This window comes from Phaenicophaeus curvirostris, chromosome 1, assembly GCF_032191515.1.
Source record: "Phaenicophaeus curvirostris isolate KB17595 chromosome 1, BPBGC_Pcur_1.0, whole genome shotgun sequence".
Taxonomy (NCBI): domain Eukaryota; kingdom Metazoa; phylum Chordata; class Aves; order Cuculiformes; family Cuculidae; genus Phaenicophaeus; species Phaenicophaeus curvirostris.
Genome location: NC_091392.1, coordinates 132,927,081 through 132,943,844, shown reverse-complemented (window position 1 = coordinate 132,943,844; position 16,764 = coordinate 132,927,081). Strand labels below are relative to the sequence as shown.

General features: G+C 36.2%; 1 protein-coding gene across 4 annotated transcripts in view; it reads left to right on the top strand.

The window, feature by feature from the left end:
• WWC3 (WWC family member 3) overlaps positions 1-16,662 on the top strand; it is a 103,169-nt gene extending 86,507 nt beyond the window's left edge. For 2 of the 4 annotated variants that reach the window (XM_069875250.1, XM_069875220.1), the window contains exons 14-23: positions 696-782; positions 3,088-3,280; positions 5,752-5,919; positions 6,594-6,745; positions 7,854-8,013; positions 9,140-9,304; positions 10,620-10,712; positions 11,721-11,951; positions 12,676-12,803; positions 14,215-16,662. In XM_069875250.1, the coding sequence (XP_069731351.1) occupies positions 696-782; positions 3,088-3,280; positions 5,752-5,919; positions 6,594-6,745; positions 7,854-8,013; positions 9,140-9,304; positions 10,620-10,712; positions 11,721-11,951; positions 12,676-12,803; positions 14,215-14,281 (1,444 nt within the window). In that variant the 3' untranslated portion in view covers positions 14,282-16,662. The remainder of the gene's footprint in view (positions 1-695; positions 783-3,087; positions 3,281-5,751; positions 5,920-6,593; positions 6,746-7,853; positions 8,014-9,139; positions 9,305-10,619; positions 10,713-11,720; positions 11,952-12,675; positions 12,804-14,214) is intronic. The other 2 variants (XM_069875241.1, XM_069875231.1) reach the window with 2 other exon arrangements.
• Positions 16,663-16,764: the final 102 nt, after the last annotated feature.

The window sequence follows — 16,764 nt, the reverse complement described above, 5'->3', positions numbered from 1 at the left end:
GGATAAAGGAGGATTACTTTAGGAGAGTCCCAGGTGATGAGACACAAATACAAATAGAGCTGCTGAATACAGCTTTGAAACCCTGTGCTTAGGGCATACTATTGTTAGTGAAAGTAGCGTAAGCAAGGGCAGATTATAGCAGTGCAAGGCAGAATGTCATATCAGCCCTCCAGAACTGTCCTTGGAATGTCCTTGGATTTCTCCTTGGAAAACTAATTCCCAAGGTTGAGTATTTTCAAATTTCAACCAGATTTGTTAGTTTATTTCAAAATTCATGCTTATGTGAAAGAGTAGAATCTTGTATTTATTTTCATTAACCCATGAAAGTAATGCAGACTTATTTTTCCAATGTAACTCGTGTTACACATGCATGCATGTGGTATAGATGTTTAAACCAAGGAGGGTGTTTCATAAAACCTGTTCACTATCAAGAGTCACAGTAAAGAATATCATTCTTTTCAACTTGAATACTGTTTAAATCTCTTAGTTGTGATAACCTTGTAACTGTAGCTAATATTAGTAATGCTCTGTTGTCAGTGTGATATCTGCAATTGCTTTTGATTCAAATTTATTTAAAAGATCCGTTTAACAGCAAAAGATGCTTTTACCTTCTGAAATTCTTTGTAGTCTTTCATGTCTATCTCTTAAGCTAAGTATTGATGTTTGATGACTAACACAGGAAATTTATTTTACAGGCATGACAGTGGAAGTGAATGTCTGCTAGTCCATGTAGTACAGCTGAAGAACTTCACTAATCTAGTTGTTAAAGAAAACTGCAAAATGTAAGCTTCAATTTCGCTTGAAATTTGATCATCGCTTGTTAGTGCCACAGTCATAAATGCTGTAAATTTGTTTGTTTTCATGCAAAATTAAACCATTTCTGAAGAGGATGATATCCCTTAGTTTACCTAAGGAAACAACCTCTGTCATACAGGTCAGCTAACAAGTATAGGCTGTAATGACCCGTGTTCTTCCATGCTTAATATGCACAAAAAAGTTTGTTCAAAAGTGTCAGTCGTGTGTCTATCACCCTTTGCCTTCTGGCCCCAAAGCTGTCTACATTATCTGCAGTGTTCCAGAAATGTTATTTCTTGTATGACTTCTCTACAGCATATCTGCGATGTATCCCAGGTTAAGCTTAGTGTAATTTTCTCAGAGTCTCTCAGCATCATCTACATTAAACAGTAAGATAGATGTCTTGCCTTTTATCTCAACCAAAAAGTTATAAATAAAGACATAGGGCATTTGCAGGGTTTTGTGGCCATTACGGCTTTCCTTGAATGTCTGTGAAACACCTTTCGAAGATAAGTTTAATACAAATGCTAGCTGAGAATCAATACAAACAATTGGGTTTTTTAAAAACTCTGTTGACCTGTGCTGCTTTTTTCAAATTCCATGTCACATTATATAGAGCGTGGCTTATTTTATTCCAAGAGATGTTTTTTAAATAATGGCATTGTTGCCATAAAACACAATCTTATCTAGTGGTATGTATCCTAATGTATTCTAAAGACATTTGACCCGTGAAAATTATTCGTGTTTATCTCTGAGAGATTGTTTGGAAAATGGAGGCATGATAACATTGTTGTATTGTAATATGTCATTCCATGGGAGTTTTTAAACTTATGTGCATCTTGCTGAATGAGTTGATCTTTTAGAATGCTTGGTCTTGCTAACTCTGCAAACCTCTAGTGGAAATTCTTCATATCAGTGAATGCATCAGTGTCAGTCTTATGCTTTGTTTTCAGTATGAGTGCAAGAGCGTGCTATAGGGAAAAAATGTAAGCATTAAGTAGTACTCTGCCATTTTGCCTTGTAATTAGAGAATTAAATAAGTGTAATCTGAATAAAGTTAAGTAGAGTCAGAAAGTTAAAAAAGACCCCAGAGGGTACTGTCATCAAGGCAATCGGGTGTCTAAACAGCTCTCAAAAGGCAATTCTGTTCCTCATACCTCTCTGTTAACTGCTTACACTGGTGGTGTCTATCAGTTGCATGGCTGCAGGGTGAATTGATGGGTTTGGTCAAAATGAAGTTTATCTTACCAAAAGCTTTTAGCCAGTTTTTAGTTATTTTCTTCATTTAACTGTAAGTTCCCTGAATCAGAGTTATTGGGGAGTGAAGTTGTCTGCAGCAGGTAATGAATGGAGGAATTGGAGCGCCCTCTTTTTAAAGCATGTAAAGCTGTTTAGCTAATGTATGTTTCATATGGCAGCATTGCAGTTCCACCATAGCTACCTGTTCTAGCTGTTCTCTAACCATTTACTTGTCTTTCAGTGTCAGCCCCTGCCTTGTTTTTGCACTTTAGTTTTCTAATCTGGGCCACAAGACTGTGGCATGAAGCTGTGTATTGGCACAAGGGAAAGTATGGCAAAAAATAAGACATTGAAGGGGCTGGACAAGTGGTCAGGACAGGGAGAATACAAACACTTCTCTAGTGTCTCCTTCTCTAGAAGTCTATGCTGCCTTCTGTCAGATTATAATGGTTGTGGATTGTAATTTTGGCTTTGAGTCTCAAATGCAATAGTGTCAGATATTTGAATTTGTTTTTCAAGATGACAGGTAGATGCAATTATTTTGGGCTTCTTTTACTGTCCCTTTGTGCTGAGTTTCTGGCAGGGGGCAAGGACAGGTATGCTTAGTAGGTGGAGGGAAGAAATGGATCAGTGACATTGGGCAATTTAATTGCCCAAACATAGTCATGTGTTTCTATTTGAAAAAGCGTAGCATAGCACCTGGCCTCCAGCTGCTGCTACTCAGGAAGGTTGTAGCTCTCCCATAGATCCTGTGTCATATTTGCTAGCCCTGTGTAGATGCCTTGGATACCTCAGGACATCTCAAGTGCCACTTAGTGACTCTACAAGTGCCAAGTTCAAATAAAATCAGTTTTAATTACAAAAAGGTAGCGTTTCCCAATCAGCTTTGCAGTTCTTCTGTCTTAAGACTACAAAGTAAGTGCCTGTAACAAAGCAATTCTGGAGGAAGTTATTAATGCAGGATTTACACTGGTGTTTTTGCTTAGCTTGATTTTGAGAAATGCAAAATATCTTTATCTCATTTGTGCTATTTGTCTGTTTTGCTGTTTCCAGTCATGTGAGAGTTTATTTGCCACCACTTGAATCAGGCACACCAACCACTTACTGTTCTAGAGCTTTGGAATTCCAAACTCCATTAGTATTTAATGAAGTTTTCCGAATCCCTGTGCATTCAAGTGTTTTGAAATTAAAATCACTGCAGCTCTATATCTGTTCACTTGACCATCAGCAGCAAGAAGAACTCTTGGTAAGTGATCATTTTTCTTAAAACCGCTGTGATGTGAGAAACTAAAGTTACTTGAGCAATGAATTTTAACATTGAAAAGAGAAAAAGAAGACTATTTTTCCATAAGATGTGCTTGTAGAGTTATGTGTTAATGTGTTTGTTCACATATGTAGTTGTGTTAATTAAAAAGTACAGAAGCATCTGTGAAAGGTGGGGTTTTTAAAAAGTTGAAATATGTGGAATTTAGGTTACTTTCAACACTGCTTAAATTGCTTCAATTTTCAACCTCTGCTAATGTCGCTAATTATTTGCAAAATTCTATATAATGTTATGTGTACTATTACATAACTCATGTTCCAGAAGCATAATGAAAGTTGTTACAACAGTTGTATTCATCGCTGTAGGATTTAGTAGACAAACAGTTAATTCTTTTTTATTTAATGAATTGCTTTCAAATGCCTGCTTTGGGGAAAGCTGACAAATCTGTTGTTGCTAAACTTTGGTGCAAGAGGGGAAAGCATTGTGTAAAAATTTGACTTTTTCCTCACAGACTTTTTTGTAAGAGCTTTTAGACTACAGTGTGCTGAAGACATCTGTTTCTGCATGGCACTGTAATGTGTGTGTAATTAATCAATATCAGTAAAATAGCTTCGATATAAAAAGATAACTAATTTGAACCCCTTTTTGCCAAGGAACAGTGGTCCAAGAAAACTATTGGTAGATCAATCTTAACTTTGTGGCTGGATAGCAGTGGTCCAGGACTGTTTCTGTTGCACCTTTTACTTTAAGGTGATTGAGACATCTGGTGTAGATGCATTCAAATAAATGTAGCAGTTGTTTAAGTAGGTTACAGGTGTAAACACAGTTAACTTTAGATGTGTTAAATGTTAACTTAATTTAGCTATTTTGAAATGTAAATATATTTATTTAAACCTACCTTGGGGCTGATGTCCTGGCTGGTTTGAAATTTTTGGGGTGGAGATGAAACATTAACTAGTCTTTTCAGGATAATTATAAATTGTGTTTGATGGTGATTTTATACTCAGTCATTCAGATTTTAGTAACAATTTCTTTGGCATTTTTTTTAACTGCTTAATAAATGTGATGTGTAGGGTAGTGTTAGACATCTTAAGAGTCAACATGTGTTTTTTATGGGATTGGTGACAGGAAAACAGCTATTCTCTCTAAAACCAAACCTAGCATGTCTTAAACATTTTCCAATTCTAATGCAAAAGTGTGAGTATTTGATGCATGTTTCTTTTCTACACTGTGTCAAAATAAGTAGATTTTTTGGAGACATCTACTTCTTTTTTGTATGAAAGAAAAGGCATCTCTGTAGCATCCAATATACTGATGTAAAATGACTTCTAAGTAACATGTTGTATCCTGATAGGACATTCTTTTGTTAGTCCCAAAAACTTTTCTCCATCATCCTTTATATAACTGTTTAAGCCAAGCCTCAGGGAACAGTCATCTTGAAAAACAATACAATGTTTTTAAAAAAGTATTGTTTTCTAATGAAATATTTCTTTAACTTCCTAAAGTGACATACAGTTTCTGTATACATTTCCTACTGCCTCTACAGTTGGAATCATTGCATCCAGGCATTTGTTTTGTGAGGGAGGAAACCAATTTTTACATGATTTTTCCAGTGATATGAATGAATGCATTCTTAGCATGTGGTCCATTAGCATGGAAATGAATAGGTTGTAGAGATAGCCAGATAAAGCCAAAAGCAATAATTTAAGTATTAAAGCTGATATAAAGTCATTCCAGCTAGTGAACTGATTAAAAAAAAAAGACATGGACTTGCTCACAGCTGTTTTTTTAGGTCAACACCACTCATAAATTTCTTACGTGACCCCTGCCTAATAGAATAGGGCTGTTTTAAAGCTGGGAATACTTGCAGTGAGAAGCCTCCATTAAACCTGTTTTCACCGGAATTTGTGAAATGTAAGGAGGGCTTGGAATGTGGAAAAAAGGCTCTGAGGCTACCTTATAATAAAAATAGGCAGAAAAAAATAAGGTGTTCTACACATTGGTTTTTTTTTTTCCTCTTTGGATCATGCCTCTGAAGACCAGATAAAGAAATGGTATCTCAGAATATATCTCAAATTGAACCAGATTAAAGTAATATTGTTAAAGTTCTATTAATTTAAGCAAATGTAGAAATCAGGTAAGTTGTTTTTTTAAAATAAAATATTAAGAGTTCTCAGCTGTAACCATCATACCTACATCAGTCATACCGATTTCATTTTTCAGTTTACAAAAAATGAATATTTGCTCTGATCCTGTCTGGATGTAAGCAAGAGGTGAGAAATTTGGTGTCTTAGCCATCACAATACAACAGAACAAAACTGTCTCTTTTTAGGAGACACTATTAGTATTTGATAAAGTGACGTTTTTCATGTTATAGTTGCTCTTTAGATGAAAAGGTCTGTCCCACAATGTATGTTTATCTTATTGTGGTCACTACTTTTTGTTGTTTACAGGGCATTGCTCAGATAAACCTGACTGATGCAGAGAATTCTGGTGAGATGCAGCTTCACTGGTATTCAGTTCAGATCTTTACTGGCTCGGACCCTCAGAAAGTAAAGAGCAAAAACCAGTGTGAAGAAAGTATTCCCCAGTCTTCTGGAAATGTAACTACAGTTAAAACAGTATGACTCTGTAAAAATGATTTGTTTACTTTATTTGACGTGTTGCGTGGTTATGATCTCAGCCAGGTTGCAGTTTGTTTTCAAGGAGCACAGAAGGTCATACCTTAATTTAGCTCTTGCAGCAAGAGCTGGATTTTAAAAGAATGATTAAAAGCTAGATCATGCCTGGGCAGGGGCTTGAAATAGCATTCTGTGTATGTTTGTACACACGCTTCCAGTCAAACTTACTAAAACTCATTGAAAATTTTTGCCACTACGCTTCAAGGTGTTGTTAAGAAAGGCTGAGCAATTTCCATCTTTGGGAGTCTTTCAGCTCTTGACTGAGCCCTGGGCAATGTGACGTAGCTATGAAGCTGTCCCTGCTTTGGGCAGGATATCAGACTAGGTGACCTCCATAGGTCTTTTTTGACATAACTTGCTGGATGATGCTTCACAGTGATATAAGGTCTGCTTGGTTTATGTGAGAACTTGCATTCATGGAACAGCGCATATTTTTTGAATATGAAGATTCAAGACAGATGTTTTGGATTTGTGAGGTTTTTGTAGGATTTTTTGTTTGATTTGTTTTAGGAACATAAAGTGGTGGGTTTTAAATTTTATTTTCTCTGAATATGATATGTTAAACACAATTGCTTATACCAGTGGTTTTATTTTAAGTCTACTTTACCTTTCAGGATGCAGTGACAGCCCTGTTAGCTAGGACAACTGCCCAGCTGGAAGCAGTTGAGAGAGAGTTGGCAGAAGAGAGGGTGAAACTGGAGTACACAGAGGAGGAAATCCTGGAGATGGAAAGAAAGGAAGATCAGGCAGAAGCCATATCAGAAAGGTAAAAAAAAGTAGTTTAAATACCTCATCAAACAGTGGAATGGTGTTTATGCTACGGGTACAGTCTGGGTATACAGCAGAAGAAATAGCAGGTTGTTATTCTGAGATCTGTTCTTTGTTAGTGTTAAAAGTATAAAATTCAGTTATTATTTAGTGATGTGTGAACAGGAGAAAACTTTATTTGAGAAGCTGGATGAGTTTAGAGGATTTGGAATTTGGGGAGTGGAAAAACACTAAATGAAACAAACTTTGCTAGGGAGACAACTGTAATGGGCAAATGTACAATAGCACGGTACTAAAAAAAATAATTGTGTGGTGACATGGGAAATTGCCCAAGAAAGACATGTATTGCAATACTTCTGGAGTGAACATGCAACATGACTTTCACTTATTTATATTTACCTTAAAGCGGTCTCCCAGTACCTGAAGGGGGCTTACAAGAAAACTGGGAAGGGACTTTTTTTCAAAGGCATGTAGTGACAGGACAAGGGGGAATGCCTTTAAATTGGAAGAGGGAAGATTTAGAGAGCGTTACGAAGAAATTCCTAAGGATGAGGGTGGTGAGGCACTGGCACAGGTTGCCCAGGGAAGTTGTGGCTGCCCCATCCCTGGAAGTGTTCAAGGCCAGGTTGGATGAGGCCTTTAGCAGCCTGATCTGGTGGGAGGTGTCCCTGCCCATGGCAGGGAGGTTGGAATTGGATGATCTTTAAGGTCCCTTCCAACCCAAACCATTTTATGATTCTAAGATTCTATTTTAGACTTTATTACAATGCTATTTCATCATTAATAATACTTCTAGTTTGTTACGTGAGTAACATCTTTCTATTGATTGTTGTTTACTTAGTAGTGTTATGAAGACCAGACAATGTGCTTTAAGAAAATTGGGGAAGATGATTTTATTTTTTTTTGGTCTGAAATGTGTTTGCCTGTCTTTGCATCTGCAGAGATGCAAGTGGGATGTGTTCTACCTTTGGAAATTATGTATTTTTATTGGAGAAGTAGTAGTTTAAAATGACAAAGTGGTCTGGATGATAAAATATATAAGCATGATGCATAACTGCATGAGTGTTTTTTAATGCAAAAACATTTTTGTGATGTTCTGACTTTAGGAGTTGGCAAGCAGAATCTGTTGACAGCGGATGCAGTAATTGCACACAGACTAGTCCTCCTTATCCCGAGCCATTTTGTGGGGATTCATTAGCTGGACGCATGTTTGCAACTCAAGCAGGCCAGTACAGTTCTGGAAAAATGCAGCCTCCACCCATAAAGGTAATGAGAGAAGACACTGCAGTACAGAAACTGCCATGCTGCCTGGCACACGCAGTGTGCTCCTGCTGCTTGTTGAATTTGAGTCCCAATTGATAAGGGGAGAAAAGGATAAGAAACAACATTAACAATGCTGTATGAGCATTGCTTTCGTGACAGCCACATGACTTGAGTTGCTAAAAATGTCTTCTTTAGAGCTGGGGTTGTTGTTTGCTTGCTAGTTATTTCTGGACAGAATTATTTTTTTAGAACAAAAAAATAAGCTGACCTTTATCTAATCTGTAAGTATGCACTCGTATCAATATCTGTGTTGACCTGAAATTGTAACAGAAAAGATCATGATCAAATTCTTAGAAAGGAGATCTTTTAAGGGAGTTGGGAAGAAGGCAGCTTAATGTTTAAGGTTTAACAATGTTGATTCAGTGTTGTGATAAATACAGCAGAACAGTTATGCTGAAACAGATGTATTTAAAAATCTTTTATTTTCAATAAATGAGACATTGAAAATAATCCTGAACAAGCTGAAATCGGAATACTTCCAGTGAAGCGATGGAACATAAGCCGTTTGTGCTGCATTTAGGGAAGATCTTGCCTCCTATTGAGGAGTGAATGATTTTAAAATTTTGAAGCTTTGCTAGAGTAGCATGTTTTCAGTATTTCCATGTACTTCAATATTCTCGTATTATTATTTTAAGTCTTTCAGTTCCCTTTTGTTCAGTTTCTTCTTTTCATTTGAATTCCTCCAGTTCTAAGGTGGTTGCTTATTGAAAGATGACTCAGTTTTCTTCTGTTGAGGCTGTAGATCAGGTGGTAGCTTGGTTAATGCCCAATTGCCAATGCTGAATGCAGTCTTTGTGCTCTGCAGCTATAATTCATGTTATAACTGCATCTCGTAATTGTTACTGTTCCAGCAAAGGGTTCTGAAAGGTAATCTTATAATTTTGAATGACCTAGTTTTAAAACTTTTAAAAAAACCGAGGCAATTCATCCTCTGTTCTCAGTGTTCATTAGAAGTTGAACCTAGCTAGCCGGGCGAATTGTTTACTTTTGATAGTGTTGAAATCTCTGCTTGTTTCTGGTGAGAGAGAAAAGGAGAAAAATAAACATTCCTCTTTCATTGAAATTTTAGGTGGATAAGGAAACTAACACTGAGGATCTGTTTCCTGAAGAAGTTCCTGTTCTTCCAAAAGAGAGAACTAGCCGCAGGCCACGGGGTTCTGCTTTTGTTCGCAGTAGCACTATTGTTCGTTCCCAGACCTTCTCGCCTGGAGCACGAAGTCAATATGTTTGCAGAGTGAGTGAGGCTTAAAAAGGAAGGGGGGAAAGGGCTTCCATGCAAATATTTTGTACATTTTTGATAATTTCTTCTTAAGACTTTATTTCATGTATTAGAAAACTTATGCTGCTTTTGAATGAATTAATAATAATGCGTAATGTATCATTGAATTTAAACGTTGCAGTGGGGATGAGGTCTCCTGGTTCTTTTTCTTTTTAAGAGTTTAAACTTGAATTTATTTCATGTAAAATTTATGATAAATTAGCTATTAAGGTCTCTTCCCCTGGCAACCTTAGATGTTAGGTTAGGGTAATTGATTTTTACAGAGGGACAGTGGTGTCTAATGAGGTGTATGAACAGCTTAGAAACCATGTTTAACTTCCAGGTACCTAAAAGTTTGGGAAAGGGGACTGAATGCATAATCTTAGGGTTATTGCATAAATATTCATATGACTCTGGTTGCTGTCATGAATGGCAGTCATAGGATGGTCTGTTACAGTGGGACGTAGGATTTCTGGGTGTGCTGGTGCAAGTAATTGAGGATTGGCACAACAGTTTTCTAGCTTATGTAAGCTGATTGCTATGTTCAACGGCAAAGGACTTACAAGCAGCTGACTCACAGTATTACAGGTCAATTCATGGGTATTGGAGTATAGATTTTGCAATATTGGTGAAGTGCATCTAGCTTTAATTGTACTCTTTCATGAGCTTTTGAGAGCTTCAGTTTGAAAATGGAGTAATGGCTTTTAACTTCCATGCGTTTTCCTAATCTAAGGATCTTCTGGAGTCAGTTCTGTTATTTACATTGCATACAGTGCATCTATGGACCCCTTTGAATTCTTCAGTTTGATTTCTGTTTTCCATGTCTGTTTGATATAGGGAATTTGAGTTAAAACACCCTCACACACTAGAAAAAGAGATTGTTAAACATCTGCACTTAAGCTGTGTTTATTTAAAATCAGAGGGGAGGGGAAATGTGGGAAACTGTATTGTTTGTAACAATGACAGTAAGTGCTTTAGGTAGTAATGTTACTGACTTTAACTGCCCCCTTGCCCTTTTTTTAGGCTACGTTGTCCTGGCTATTTAGTAGAATGCTTGATGAAACTTAGCTGTAAAACTTGCATTTTTCTTCAATTACTCTAACTATACAGTGTGCTCACTGTTATATATAAATTCTTATAAACAGTTAAAACTGTGAAGAATATGCTTAAAACAAGAGAGTTTTTCAGTTCATTTTTAAAGATAAATCTCAAAAGCACAAGAGAAATTCGAGATTTCTTAATGCAGATAATCCTGTAAACAACTTGTATTTTCAATATCTTTTCTAATCAGCTGTATCGCAGTGACAGTGACAGTTCAACACTTCCCAGGAAGTCCCCTTTTGTCCGGAATACCTTGGAGAGACGTACTCTACGGTATAAGCAGGTATACTTAGGAAACTGGGTTTTACTTTTCACTGGTTACTCATTCACTGGTACTTTGATACCCAAGCTTTAGATGTCTACAGGTACATTCTAATGGTTTTAGGAAACATATAAGGCTTCAGTAATGTAAATTAGGGGAGGGATATGTGTTTTGGATTCAGTTTGAGGGTTTTTTTTTAAATATAACAGACATAGAGAAATCAAATATAGTTGTGAGCAATTATTGAGGAGAAAAAAAATGTGGCAGACAAAAATTAGTTTAATGGGGACTGCATATGTATTGATTTAGATGTCAATTTTGCTAAATATTTTTAAACTCTAGTTTATGATGCAGAGCACAGGCCCGGAGGAGCTTGTATAATTGTGACACTAAAACACCCAGAGCCCTCCCATGCAGCCAAGCAAACTATAGTATTTGAGGCCCAAGTATTCAGGAATGAATGGGCTTAAGCTCTTCTTTTGCTCCTGTGCCACCTCACATGCTGCAGAACAAGTGGGCAGGGAAGGGTGAGTAAGGTGTTAATTCATTGTATAGAAATTGCATACAATTTAGCCTGGTCAGCAGAAGTTAATTTTTCAGTGGTGCAGGCAAGCAGACAGCCATGCCTCCTGTTTTGGTTCAGAATGTATCTTAAAACAAGTTTTGAATAAAGCTCTTTAAGGGGACATCCTGACACTGAGTCATAAGTTTTCCATATTACATCCCTTTTATTATCATCATAACATGAAATTTTAGTCCATAAACTTAAATCAGTTAAATATTAATAAGCCAAAAGGAGGCTGTAAAAGGAGGCAGCAGAAACCATTAATTGAAAAAGTTTATGTATGGTACATACTTTCTTAGCCTTTCTCTGTGGGTTATAAGTAATCTCTCCAAAACTTTGTGTCAAGAAAGATATTGTGTGTGAAGTAAGTACAGAAAATGTATGTACATTATAGCTAAAGACAGACCAGTATATCATGTTGAGATTAATATATTATGCATTTTGTTTGAATCCTAATAACTCAGCAGTCCTGCAGATCATCTTTGGCTGAGCTTATGGCGAGGACGTCCTTAGACCTGGAGCTGGATCTCCAGGCATCCAGAACTAGACAGAGACAGCTGAATGAGGAGATATGCGTTTTAAGAGAGTTGAGACAGCGTCTGGAAGATGCCCAACTCAGAGGGCAGACAGATCTGCCCCACTGGGTCCTTCGGGATGAGCGATTCCGAAACTTGTTGAAGGAAGCAGAAAGGCAGGTATGGTAACGTGAGATGTGTTCAGAAACTTCTGGTTTCAAAATGTCTTAATTGTAACAAGACCTCAAGCTGCTTTAACCGAGCCTCAGACAATGAATATTGCTTCTATATTCTTCAAGTTATCAATACAGTAATTTTTATTGTGCTTACTACCAAACTGTATTTGTTGGAGGATGAATACTGGAGAATGGCACTATTTGCCAGTGGCACTTCTTGTTTTGGTTTGAGGCTTGTTTTGTTTCTGGATTTTTTTGTTTTAGATATTTATTATTGGAACTTTAATAATTTCCTTACTTCTTATCTTTGAAAGAAGCTTTGCTGATTTGATATTTCACTTTCCATAAGTATTTAGATCATTTGGATATGTGTTTTTTTCCTGTTGTTGGAAAAAGAAGTTATAGGCAAACATAGCACAACAAACAAAATAATCATTGGATTACCAGAGAGGAAGAGTGAGTTTAAATTTAGTTTAAATTCTTGTTTGACCGATCTATGTGCAGTAACTTTCATGGATTTAGTACGTATCTGCCTGAAGAACATTAAGAAATGAAACTACAATGTCAGTGTTTTGAATTTATAGTTCTTAGATAATAAGCTATTTCAGACAATGTACTTGTGTGGTTTTACAGCAGAGAGTGGGGAAAAGAGATTCTGTTGTTTCTATCTGGCTATTGTCTTTTATTTATTCACATGACCATTTTAAGCATTATATTCTTGTTTTCAGACCAGACAGACCAAATTTGAACATCACCAAGAGCAAGCAGCTGAAAAGATGCTGAAGAAAGCATCAAAAGAAATATACCAGTTGCGTGGGCAAAATCAGAAGGAGCCTATTCAGGTGCAGACTTTTAGGTGAGTGGTAATGTGTACAGAAATAGCATAGGAACAGGTCACTAGAGAGGTTAAAGCTCTCTGAAGCATTTAGCTTAAATTCTATCTTCTATATAGCCTGTAATTCTTAACTGTATATTGATTTAGATAAATGAGCTTCCTTTGAATTGTTTGTAGTGCAAAGAGCCAAAGCTAAGGTGAAATTGCAGTGCTACAGTTTTAAAACACAGGGAATCTAAATAAATAAATAAATAAAGTCTTCAAGTGCAAACTTAATTTAGGTGGTTCTTTCAACTTAGTCTACTCACTGTTAAGTTTAAATGATTTGTCTGTTCCTCAGTGCAAGCCTGTGGGCATAAACCATTTCTTTAATGTAATACATATACATCATCAACAACACTGTCTTCCTAAAAAGTACTCAATAATGTTCTAGCTTTCACTCACCAAGCCTTTTCTTTGGACTTTTTTTTTCCCCTCATTTCATCTATGTTCACATGGTATGTGTCCTCTCTTAGTTTCTTTTTTTTCTGATGGTTTATTTTGTGTACAAGTGGCATGGATAGTGTGCATTTCGCAGGAAGACTATAACTTCCAACATTAAATTCTTTTTAGTGTTTATCAGGAGAGTAAGAAAACAGTTGTGGTGGACAACTCAGTTACAATGTTACATCATAGTATTTCATCCATTTGTAGAACTTTCTTTCAGGGGATACTTAAGTGAAATAGAAAACTCCTCTGTCCTTTAATGTAATTTTTTTTTTTCTAGAATGATATTGGGGAGCTCTTTGTAGAAAGGTGGGGTGGAACTAAAATCAATAGAAATTTTAGGGCTGTTTTTATATCTTATGTTTCTGGTAATGACAGGGGAAATTTTTACGCTTTGTACACTGAGATATAAAAAGATAGGGGGAATAGAATAAAATGAGATGTAGAAAGTAAGGTGAAAGCTGTCTTCCTTGCTTATACTCTTAACCTTTTAATGTACGTGTCCGTTTATGACACTTACTTTACAGCATGTACTGTTTGCTCAATAAAAAAGCACATAGATGACTGAACATCATTTATTTTTCTCCTTCTTTTTGTAGACATTACTGCAAAATGTACAAGGGTGAACTTTGCATTGCAGATGGGGCTTAGGCAGGGCTTTTGCTGCGAAACCGTCTTACAGTCAACTATGATTGATGTTCAATGAGTTGTATAAAAGTTCCACCTGAATTTTCAAAAATACTAATTGTGCTTAATGGAATGTTGCCAAAAGTATACAGTGAGATACAGTAGTTTTAGGAAGTTTCTTGTACTCAAATAAGCCATCAGTTCAGTATGGAAGTAACAAATACTAACTGCTAACCAGAATAAAGAATCCATGTTCTCGGGGGCAAAAAAAGTAGATATTTGTTTGATTGACTTCCTTTTTGTCTTGTTTTGACTGCAGAGAGAAGATAGCTTTTTTTACAAGACCAAGGATTAACATACCTCCTTTGCCAGCTGATGATGTATGACATGTTGCATTGTAAACATGAAGTATTTATCGCTTTTATTTTAATGAAGTTACTAGAGTAGCCAAGTTTCTTTAAAAAAAATTGTGCAAAAGCTAATATACATGTTTTGTAAAAAATAAAAAAAAGTAAAAAAAGTAAAAGTAAACAAAAACATATATATAAATATATATACATATATATTTTATAATAGTGACTGCAACAAGGCTTGGTTTTTCCTTGTTGTGAAACTGACATCTCTGAAGACAACTTATTTTATAAAAGATCGACTATCCTTTTAAGAGCGTGTACAGTTTTTATGCTGTTTTATTTGACTTAAAGGCTGGAAGACAGAAACAAAGTGAGTTCAGGCAAATTCACTGTAGTGTAATTTATTTATAGTGCCTTTTTTCCTTGAAGGAAAATACCTACTTTAAGATGTATTTTAAGACTGAAATTTTGTTCTTCAGTATTTGTCATACAGTAGAATGGAACCATTGAGCTGGTTTTGTTTCTGATACCTGAAATGAAAATACTATGTTCCAAAATTGTCACTTTTTTCAGCTTTATTATCTGTAGCTTATTATGTACATTGTATCCTTTAGCACTGTCTGTGTTATAGCAAAATATTATCACCTGCAATGTGTTTAACACTGATTAGAAGTGATGTTAAACGTTGCAAAATTCTTTTGCATGTTCTTACTGTGCACTAATAGATTGTTTTCATTTCAGTTGTGTCTAAAATATCTTTATATTCTTAACTAGATTCTCAGTTCAAACGGAGGAAGGAAAAGGGTGACACGTCTTTGTTTTGCCATTTAATTAAAAGGGAGTTAGAAGAGCAATGTGAGCTGTGTGGAAAGACTGTTAAAGGAATGTTATAGTCCTTTCTACAGTTATAAAGATTCAGTCTGATTCAGGAAGGTCTGTATGTGCTGATTTCAGGAAGCAGCTGCGTTAATTATTGGTGCTTAGGCCACATGTTCATCATAAAGGATGTGCTTTGAGGTTCCTGCATGCGAGTTCTATTGAACAGTGACACTTCCCAGGAGGAAGGTGTATTAATTCTGGAAGGTACAGCTCACTTGTTTGCTACTTGGACCAGCTAAAATCCAGCAAGAAATAATTTTACTTGTGACCATTTATTTTAGTGAAAGACTGTCACCTTAAATTCCCGAGTATGCCAGTTTTATGTCCTTGCATCCTGCAAATATGTAAAAAAATACTTCTTTACTAAGCTACTATAATAGTTTTTCATATTTTTCTAAATATACGTTACCTGCAAAGAGAGGTGCCCAACACAAGACTGACTTTGCAAATTTCTAATCTCCTAGAAGCAAGATCATGCTGTCTCTTAATTAAAGTGAAGGTCAAACTGGTTCCAGATTTTTCAGGAATTCAAAACAACAATAGCGAAAACTTTGATGTGCTTATCAGAACCAATCAGAATATTTTCAAATATTTTGTAAGTAAATTTTCTTTGTAAGTTTCAAGAGTTTATACTCTGTTACCTTGTCAAAGATCTGGAAGACCTGAAACCAAATTGCTTTTACCTGTCCAAGCTAAGACTCAAAGTAATGGGGAAAAAAAAAAGATGGTAAACTTAATCATTAGTCAATCAAGGTGATTAATGCAGCCGTTTAAATTTAAGGTAGTATTCCCTGTTTCATAGAATGGCCTATAACCATTGATGCCATGACAGGCATCAAGTGATAGCAACATATGTTTTTGCCGGTAAGCTTCAGTGGGTGTATATTGGGTTCCTTGGGTGCAACTAGACATATTCAGAAACTATGCAGACAAAAACCAAATTGTGTAAGAAATTTTTAGTGTTTGGGTAAAAGTCTAGGGACAGTGAGCTTTTCAGTGCTCATTACTTGAAAAGACCAGTTAGTCAGAATTTCACGTCCCATTTTCAGTGGAGGCCCTTGCATACTAAGGTCTACGAAAAGTTACCGTGCAGTGACACCAGAAGTACTTACTGTATATCAAGAACAGACAACACCGTGATCAGTTACTGGAAGAGGTTGCCCATAGCTGACTATGGAGGGGTTGAGAACTTGACAGGACGTGACCCAGAGCAGGCTGATCTGCTCTGGGACATCCCTTCTACCTTAAATTGTTCTGCCTGTATAATGAAGGGACAATGTCCGGTGGCCTCTCTGTCATTGGGCTCAAGTTGGTGTTTTTAAACAGCGACTGCTGTGAGACATTATCGGCATATCTTGTTGGGTTTGTGATTCTGACTGCTGTAATGAGTTCTGTTTTGATGTGATAACGAGTTATCATATTCAGTATTCATCTCTCTTGTTTTTGTCACTTCTGTATGATTGTGTCATTTTTGTATTATTTGAAAGTATTTCTTCTACAAAATAAAATAATTTGCCATAAACAGAAATAGAGTTTTGTTATATGTCAGAGTATAAGGCATCTTTTGAATGGTTGATATTTTCCACATTCAGGGTGCTTTCATAAAGGAATTTTGGTTTCTGAATAATACGCATCAT